This window comes from Chiloscyllium plagiosum, chromosome 31, assembly GCF_004010195.1.
Source record: "Chiloscyllium plagiosum isolate BGI_BamShark_2017 chromosome 31, ASM401019v2, whole genome shotgun sequence".
NCBI classification, from domain to species: Eukaryota; Metazoa; Chordata; class Chondrichthyes; order Orectolobiformes; family Hemiscylliidae; genus Chiloscyllium; species Chiloscyllium plagiosum.
In genome coordinates, this window is record NC_057740.1 from 45,376,719 (window position 1) to 45,386,962 (window position 10,244).

Sequence of the window (10,244 nt, forward strand, 5' to 3'; positions counted from 1 at the left end):
TAAGATTTGCTTTCCCAAAATGCAGCACCTCGCATTTATCTGAATTAAACTCCATCTGCCACTTCTCAGCCCATTGGCCCATCTGGTCAAGATCCTGTTGTAATCTGAGGTAACCCTCTTCGCTGTCCACTACACCTCCAATTTTGGTGTCATCTGCAAACTTACTAACCGTACCTCTTATACTCGCATCCAAATCATTTATGTAAATGACAAAAAGTAGAGGGCCCAGCACCGATCCTTGTGGCACTCTACTGGTCACAGGCCCTCCAGTCTGAAAAACAACCCTCCACCACCACTCTCTGTCTTCTACCTTTGAGCCAGTTCTGTATCCAAATGGCTAGTTCTCCTTGTATTCCGTGAGATCTAACCTTGCTAATCAATCTCCCATGGGGAACCTTGTTGAGCACCTTACTGAAGTATAGATATAGATCACCTCTACCGCTCTGCCCTCATCAATCCTCATTGTTACTTCCTCAAAAAACTCAATCAAGTTTGTGAGGCATGATTTCCCACAAACAAAGGCCGTGTTGACTATTCCTAATCAGTCCTTGCCTTTCAAATATATGTACATCCTGTCCCTCAGGATTCCCTCCAACAACTTGCCCACCACCGACGTCAGGCTCACTGGCCTATAGTTCCCTGGCTTGTCCTTACCACCCTTCTTAAACAGTGCACCACGTTAGCCAACCTCCGGTCTTGCAGCACCTCACCTGTGACTATCGATGATACAAATATCTCAGCAAGAGGCCCAGCAATCACTTTTCTAGCTTCCCACAGAGGTCTCGGGTACACCTGATCAGGTCCTGGGGATTTATCCACCTTTAACCGTTTCAAGACATCCAGCACTTCCTCCTTTGTAAACTGTCACATTTTGCAAGATGTCACCATTTATTTCCCTACAGTCTATATCTTCCATATTCTTTTCCACAGTAAATACTGATGCAAAATACTCATTTAGTATCTCCCCCATTTTCTGTGACTCCACACAAAGGCCGCCTTGCTGATCTTTCAGGGGCCCTATTTTCTCCCTAGTTACCCTTTTGTCCTTAATGTATTTATAAAAACTCTTTGGATTCTCCTTAATTCTATTTGCCAAAGCTATCTCATGTCCCCTTTATGCCCTCCTGATTTCCCTCTTAAGTATACTCCTACTTCCTTTATACTCTTCTAAGGATTCTCTCGATCTATCCTATCTATACCTGATATATGCTTCCTTCTTTTTCTTAACCAAACCTTCAATTTCTTTAGTCATCCAGCATTCCCTATACCTGACAGCCTTTCCTTTCACCCTGACAGGAATATACTTTCTCTGGATTCTCGTTATCTCATTTCTGAAGGCTTCCCATTTTCCAGGCATCCCTTTACCTGCGAACATCTGCCCCCCAATCAGCTTTTGAAAGTTCTTGCCTAATACCGTCAAAATTGGCCTATCTCCAATTTAGAACTTCAACTTTTAGATCTGGTCTATCCTTTTCCATCATTATTTTAAATCTAATAGAATTATGGTCGCTGGCCCCAAAGTGCTCCCCCACTGACACCTCAGTCACCTGCCTTGCCTTATTTCCCAAGAGTAGGTCATGTTTTGCACCTTCTCTTGTAGGTACATCCACATACTGAATCAGAAAATTGTCTTGTACACACTTAACAAATTCCTCTCCATTTAAACCCTTAACACTATGGCATTTCCAGTCTATGTTTGGAAAGTTAAAATCCCCTACCATAACCACCCTATTATGCTTACAGATAGCTGAGATCTCCTTACAAGTTTGTTTCTCAATTTCCCTCTGACTATTGGGGGGGTCTATAATACAATCCCAATAATGTTATCGTCCCTTTCTTATTTCTCAGTTCCACCCAAATAACTTCCCTGGATTTATTTCCAGGAATATCCTCCCACAGCGCAGCTGTAATGCTATCCCTTATCAAAAATGCCACTCCCCCTCCTCTCTTGCCACCCTTTCTATCCTTCCTGTAGCATTTATATCCTGGAACATTCAGCTGCCAGTCCTGCCCATCCCTGAGCCATGTTTCTGTAATTGCTATGATATCCCAGTCCCATGTTCCTAACCATGCCCTGAGTTCATCTGCCTTCCCTGTTAGGCCCCTTGCATTGAAATAAATGCAGTTTAATTTATTAGCTGAAAAATGTATTGCTGGAAAACCGCAGCAGATCAGGCAGCATCCAAGGAGCAGGAGAATCGACGTTTCGGGCATAAGCTCTTCTTCAGGAATGAGGAGGGTGTGCCAAGCAGGCTAAGATAAAAGGTAGGGAGGAGGGACTTGGGGGAGGGCGTTGGGAATGCGATAGGTGGAGGGAGGTTAAGGCGAGGGGAGGGGGTGGGGGCAGAGAGGTCGGGAAGAAGATTGCAGGTCAAGAAGGCGGTGCTGAGTCTGAGGGTTGGGACTGAGATAAGGTGGGGGGAGGGGAAATGAGGTTTATAGCTGTTTATACAAAACTTCAATAAAGCTGAAGAATACATTTCTCAAAGCCTTTCATCCTTTACTCATCAGGATAATTCACAAGAATACCAGTTCAAGGGGAAAAACAAAATAAATAATACATAAAAGCAGGATGCTGATTAATTGACAACTAAATGTTGATTGGTAGAGGTGTTGCCAGGGAGAATGGATCCATTAATGCTGATTGACAGTTAACTGCTAAATCTTATTTAAATTGTAAACCAGGCCATTTGGCAAGGTATTGTTGTGAGGAGTGGATTTAAGAATGGCTGCTGCCAATTCTGTTTATTTGAAACAAATACAGTGTGTGCATGCGTGCATTTTCTTTCTGTCTGCAGGAACATGGCCCAGTTTATTTAGAAATGTAGCTCCAGGTATATGCAAGTGTGCCACACTGTGAACTTGACTGATAATCCTAAGTTCATTAACAGTGTAATTCTTTGCACATTCAGAGTTGTCCAGAATATGTTGTCCAATTGCAAAATCATATCCAAGAATGGACGCTGTGTTTTGGGTTTTACAAGTGCAGGCTGATTAGGCATGGTCAGTACCTTATTTGCTATGAACTGGCAAAAGCATATGTAGTTAGATGCAACCTGCCATTATTTGGGAATATGGCATGTACACTGTTGTCATATTAGCACTGAAATTTATAAATCACATTACTCATTTATGTGATAGGCAGATCTGTTTGGCTTGTCGGCAGCATCCAGTTGATGGTGAGTATCCCTCGTGTTGCTATTGCATATAGAGTCATAGAGATGTACAGACCCTTTGGTCCAACCCGTCCATGCCGACCAGATATCCCAATCCAATCTGGTCCCACCTGCCAGCACCAGGCCCATATCCCTCCAAACCCTTCCTATTCATATACCTGTCCAAATGCCTTTTAAATGTTGCAATTATACTAGCCTCACCACTTTCTCTGGCAGCTCATTCCATACATGTACCACCCTCTGCGTGAAAAAGTTGCCCCTTAGATCTCTTTTATATCTTTCCCCTCTCACCCTAAACCTATGCTGTCTAGTTCTGGACTCCCCGACCTCAGGGAAAAGACTTTGTCTATTTATCCTATCCATCCCCTTCATAATTTTGTAAACCTCTATAAGGTCACCCCTCAGCCTCTGATGCTCCAGGGAAAACAGCCCCAGCCTATTCAGCCTCTCCCTGTAGCTCAAATCCTCCAACCCTGATCAGCAACTACATGTAGCTTCTACATGTGTAATCTGAAGTAGACTGCCACTTTTCAGGGCCATAGTGACAGCATTAAGACTTTCTATTAATTAATGTGTTATATACAGTGAGGAATGACCTGATTGAGGTCATTGTCATCCAATGGGGAGGCTTTGATTAACCTATTTCACTGTCAGGTTCACACAGTGAGCAAAGTGGCTCAGGCCCTATTTATGAAGGTAAAGATGATCTTCGAGAATTTGTAGGAATCCTCCTGTATACTGAACAGAGAAAGTTGATTTGTGGTAGACAGTAGCGGACTTCCTTTTTGGCTGTTCCATGTAAAAGGTGAATTTAAGCACAGGATGGAGCCTGTTAAGACACTGAGGAAATTCTTACATGCAGCTTCTGGCAAAAATATCACCGACACTTTAGAAATATGTGAGGGTTATGAGATTAAGTGTCATTCCCTCAAGGACATGTTTCTTATGACTGTCAATCATCATTAAAGGGTGCGTTCTCTATGGCAGTGTCTCTACCTATCAACTTGTCAATCAAGCTGCTCAATCTTCTCATATAGTACAGTATTTAAATATACATTTCCTCTACATGAGTATTCTTGTAAACCTTCTTTAGGAAAGGCAATGGCCTTGTGGTATTATTGCTAGACTATTAATCCAGAGACCCAGATAATGGTCTGGGGACCCAGGTTCGAATCCTGTCATGGCAGATGGTGGAATTTGAATTTAATAAAAAATTTGGAATTAAGAATTTGCTGTTGGCCATGAAACCTTTATTGTTGTCTGGAAAACCAATCTGGTTCACTAATGTCCTGCAAGGAAGGAAATCTGCCAAGCTCACCTCGTCTGGCCTACATATGGTTGACTCTCAATTGCCCTCTGAAATGGCCTAGCAAGTTCTACCAGTTGCAGCAAAGTCTCATGAAAACAAATGGATCATCTGGCATTGACTTCGGCACCAGAAAAGATAACAGCAGAAACAGCCCTGTTGAAACTGCATAGTCCTCTTCACTAACATTTGGGGATTAGTGCCAAAATTGGGAGAGCTGTCTCACAGACTAGTCAAGCAACAGCCTGACATAGTCATACTCATGGAATTATATCTTACAATCTCCCAGACACCACCATCACCATCCCTGGATATGTCCTGTCTCACCGGCAGGACAGACCCAGCAGAAGTGGTGGCAACAGTGATATACAGTCAGGGGGGAGTTGTTCTGAGAGTCCTCAATATTGACTCCAGACCCTATGAAGTCTTGTGACTTCAGGTTAAAAATGGGCAAGGAAACCTCCTAATGATTACCACATACCGTCCTCCCTCAGCTGACGAATCAGTACGCCTCCATGTTGAACAACATGGCAAGGGCACAAAATATACTCTGGGTGGGGCAATTCAGGGTCCACCACCAAGAGTGGCTCGGCAGCAGTACTACTGATTTAGCTGGTCGGGTCCTAAAAGACATAGTTGCTAGACTGGATCTGCAGCAGATGAGTGAGGTAACCAACAAGAAGGAAAAATGTACTTGACCTCATCCTTACCAATCTGCCAGCTGTAAATGCATCTATCTGTGATAGCATTGGTAAGAGCAGGCACCATGTGGAGACAAAGTCCTGCCTTCAGATTGAGAATAACCTCCATGTGTGGCGCCACCACCGTGCTAAATAGGACAGACTTCGAACAGATCCAGTAAGTGGAGACTAGGCATCCATGAGGTGCTATGGGCCATCAAAAGCAGCAAAATTGTACTCCAGCACAATCCATAACTTCATGGCCCAGCATATCCCCCACTCGACCATCATCATCAAGCCAGAGGATCAATCTTGGTGCAACGGAGAGGGCATTAGGGCATGCCAGGAGCAGCACCGGGCAATCTGAAGATGAGGTATCAACTTGGCGAAGCCACCAAACAGGACTACTTGGATGCCAAATAACATAAGCAGCAAATGATAAACAGAGCTAAGCGACCCCACAACTAACGGATCAGATCTAAGCTCTGCAGTCCTGCCACATTCAATCGTGACTGGTCGTGGATGACTAAACAACACAGTGGAATAGGAGGCTCCACAAATATCCTCACCATCAATAATGAAGAGCCCAGCACATCAGTGAAAAAGATAAGGCTGAAGCTTTCGCAGCAGTCTTCAGCCAGAAGTACCAAGTGGATGTTCCTTCTCTGCCTCCTCTGGTGGACCCCAGCATTACAGATACCGGTTGTCAGCCAATTCGATTCACTCCACGTTATATCAAGAAACAGTTGGAGGCACTGGATACTGCAAAGACTAAAGGCCCTGACAACATTCCGGCAATAATACTGAAGACGTGTGCTCCAGAACTTGCCATTACCTTAGCCAAGCTGTTCCAGTACAGTTACAACATAGCATCTACTTGACAATATGGAAAATTGCCCAGGTATGTCCTGTACACAAAAAGTAGGACAAATCCAACTTGGCCAATTACCACACCATCAGTCTACTGTCGACCATCAGTAGAGTGATGGAAGGTATCAATAACAGTGCTATCAAGCTGCACTTGCTCAGCAATAACCTGCTCAGTGATGCCCAGTTTGGCTTCCGCTAGGGTGAGTCAGCTTCTGACCTTATTACAGTCTTGGTTCAAAAGTGGACAAAAGAGTTGAATTCCGGAGGTGAGGTGAGAGTGACAGCCCTTGACATCGAGGCTGCATTTGACCAAGTGTGACATCACAGAACCCTAGCAAACTGAAATCAATGGGTATTGGGGGCAACCACTCCAGTGATTAGTCATACCTGACATATAGGAGGATGGTCGTGGTTGTTTGTGGTCAGTCATCTCAGCTTCAGGTCATCTCTGCAGGAGTTCCTCAGAATAGTATCCCACGCTCAACCATCTTTAGCTGCTTCATCAATTACCTTCCCTCCATCATAAGGTCAGAAGTGGGGATGTTCACTAGTGATTGCACAATATTCAGCAACATTGGTGACTGCTCAGAAACTGAATCAGTCACTGTCCAAACGCAACAAAATCCGGACAATATCCAGGCTTGGGCTGACAAGTGGCAAATAGCATTTGTGCCACACAAATGCCAGGCTTTGACTATCACCAACAAAAGACAATCTAACCACTGCCTCTTGACATTCAATGTTGTTACCATCACTGAATCCCCCAATATCAACATCTTGGGAATTGCCATTGATCAGAAACTCAGCTGGATGCAGGAGTTCCTCAGAATAGTAGTGGCTGCAAGAGCAGGTTGAGGCTAGAAATACTGCGGCGAGTAACTCGTCTCCTGACTTCCCAAAGTCTGCCCACCATCTATAAGGCACAAGTCAGGAGTGTGATGGAATACCCCTCAATTTGCTTGGATGAGTGCAGCTCCAACAACACTCGAAGCTTGACACCATCCAGGACAAAGCAGCCTGCTTTATTGGCACTGCATCCACAAGTATCACTCCCTTCACCACCGATAACTTAGTAGCAGCAGTATGTATTATCTACATGTTGCACAGCAGAAATTCACCAAAGTTCCTCAGAAAGCACCTTTTGAATCCGATGACCATTTTCATCTCGAGGGACAAGGGTATCAGATGTTGGCAGCACCACTAATTTTAAGTTCCGCTACAAACTACTCACTGTCCTGACTTGGAAATATATCATGTTCCTTCACTGTTGCTGGGTCAAAGTTCTGGAATTCCCTCCCTAATGGCATTGTAAGTCAATCCACAGCAGTTGGACTGCAATGGTTCAAGAAGGCAGCACGCCCCCACCTTCTCAAGAGCAACTAGACACTGGCAATAAATGCTGGCCCAGTCAGCAATGCCCACATCCCACAAAAATGAATTTTTAAAAAACTTTCCTGATGAATGCAAGATTAAATTCTTCCATAAAATATCTTTTTTTCAGCAATTTATATTATACTTCAATATTACAACAGATTATATCAGAAACATGGCACTGAATGAAGCCATTTGGCCCACCCAATCGGTACTGAGGTTTATCCTCCACTTGTGCATCCCCTTGCCTTTCCTCATCTAAGTCGATCACTTAAACCCTCAATTACTTTCTTCCTCCAAGAACGTGTCTAGTTTTCCCTTAAAACCGTCCAACTCTCACATTCACAAGATGGCACGGTGGCTCAATGGGTAATGTTACTGCCTCACAGCGACAGACCCTGGTTCGATTCCAGCCTCTGGCAACTGTCTGTGTGGAGTTTGCACATTCTCCTCGTGTCTCCTTGGTTTCCTTCAGGTGCTCCAGTTTCCTTTCACAATCCAAAAATGTGCAGGTTAGGTGATTTGTTCGTGCTAAATTGCCCATAGTGTTCAGGGATGTGTAGGTTAGGTCCATTTGTCAGGGGTAAATTTAGGATAATAGGTAGGGAAATGGTTCTGGGTGGGTTCTTTGGAGGGTTGGTGTGGTATTGTTGGGCTGAAGGGCCTGTTTCCAAACTGTAGGGATTCTAATTCCTCACCACTCTCTGGGCGAGGAAGTTGCTTCTGAATTCCCATTTCTTGGTGACTATGTTGTATCAACAGCCTCTACTTCTGCTCATCCCCACATTCTTTCTGTATCCATTCTGTCAAAACCTGATGATGCTTGCTTGCTTTCACCATTTTTTTTTTGTTTCGATTATTCCTTACTGAGAGAATGCTCTGTGCTGCATGTGTAATTTCTTTTTCTCTTACCTTCCTGCCTCCTTTCTCCTACTTACTTTTTTTTTCCTTCCATCCACTCCCCAAAATTCTGCCAAGCTGTTCCCATGGCTGATATATCTGAACCTTGTGAGGATTCATGTTGAAAATTTGTGTTCAATCTTTAGATTCTGACATGGTCTCTTTCGATGGGAACAGTTCTCTGAGCTACCAATTCCAGGATGAAAATACTCGCTCACTCTTCGACTCCATCTCATTCAACTTCAAAACCATGGCTCAGGACGGACTTCTCCTACACAGTGAGGGTGAAGAGGGAGATTATATCACGGTGGAGCTCCAGGGAGCAAAGCTTCTGTTTCACATTAATTTAGGTATTTAATCTGGGGTATTGCACCATTTAACAAGCTCATTGCTGATGTCAGTAACTGCAGTAATGACTGTGTTTGCCCATTAACATCAAGAAGCAAAGCAGAGAAAAAGCTGAATCAAGCACATTGCAAGTTCCAGACCCTATTACCAGACTTAAGGAATGATGTGAATTAGACTGTGATATTGCACTTGAACAGTATGAATTACAAACCTGGGACACACTGGGGACGGGAATGGATAAGTTACTTATTGGTAACTGCAAGACCTGACTAATGATGTGGGGACTGAGTTCAAATCCTATTGCAGCAGCTGGGGAATTCAGTTACTTAAATCTGGAATAAAAAGTTAGTATCAGTAAAATGATCTGGAAATAACTGAATTATCATAAAATCTCAAGTGGATCAAGAATGTTTTTCAGGGAATGAAATCTCTGGCCAATGTTATAAATCACAGTAACACTTCTGTTGGGCACCAAAAATTTGACTTCTTTCTTCCCAGAATTTGGTTGGAAGAAATTTCGATTCTCCCAGTACTGGATGTAGGACAGTTGGGAGACAGCGGAGAGCTAGAGGAAGGTGGTTGTAAGACAGGAAATAACTGAATTTTCATTAAAAGTCTTAAGCAGCTCTGATGCAGGGTCACTGGACCTGAAATGTTAACTCTGTTTCTTTCTCCACAGATGCAGCCAGACTTGCTGAGTTTCTCAAACACTTTTTTTTTGGTGGCGAGACAAAATTGGGTTTTGTTAATGCAGTGTATGGATGAGGAATAGAAGGGGCCAAGGATAGATCGTTGAGACAGGTTGAGGTGATATTGCAGGAGCAGGAAGAGAATCCACTTTGGGGGGGATTACAGCAGAGGCTAATGGGACAGATGAGAAAGAAAATCTGATTATTGCAGATCCCTCACCCACCATGGAGCTGGATATATGAGAGAGGTCTGTAAGGAGATGATGGGAGCAATCGTGCCCAAGCTTGCAGACAGGTAGAGAGAATCAAGAGGGAGAATTAGTATAATGTATAAACAATCTTGCAAAATGTCCAGATTACAGAGGAAGAAGTACTGGATGTTTTGAAACAGTTAAAAGTGGATAAATCCCCAGGACTCTGTGGGACGCTAGAGAAGTGATTGCTGGGCCTCTTGCTGAGGAATTTGTATCGTCGATAGTCACAGGTGAAGTGCCGGAAGACTGGAGGTTGGGAAACGTGATGCCACTGTTTAAGAAGGGCGGTAAAGACAAGCCAGGGAACCATAGACCGATGAGCCTGACCTCAGTGGTGGGCAAGTTGTTGGAGGGAATCCTGAGGGACAGGATGTACATATATTTGGAAAGGCAAGGGCTGATTCGGGATAGTCAACATGGCTTTGCGCGTGGGAAATCATGTCTCACAAACTTGATTGAGTTTTTTGAAGAAGTAACAATGAGGATTGATGAGGGCAGAGCAGTAGATGTGATATATATGGACTTCAGTAAGGCATTCGACAAGGTTACCCATGGGAGACTGATTAGCAAGGTTAGATCTCATGGAATACAAGGAGAACTAGCCATTTGGATACAGAACTGGCTCAAAGGTAGAAGACAGAGGGTGGTGG

The 10,244-nt window shown here is 43.8% G+C and overlaps 1 protein-coding gene across 4 annotated transcripts in view; it reads left to right on the forward strand.

Annotated features, from left to right (window-relative positions):
- cntnap1 (contactin associated protein 1) overlaps positions 1–10,244 on the forward strand; it is a 43,439-nt gene that overhangs the window by 9,508 nt on the left and 23,687 nt on the right. For all 4 annotated transcript variants that reach the window (XM_043721586.1, XM_043721585.1, XM_043721588.1 and 1 more), the window contains one exon: positions 8,450–8,653. In XM_043721586.1, coding sequence (XP_043577521.1) covers positions 8,450–8,653 — 204 coding nt within the window. The remainder of the gene's footprint in view (positions 1–8,449; positions 8,654–10,244) is intronic.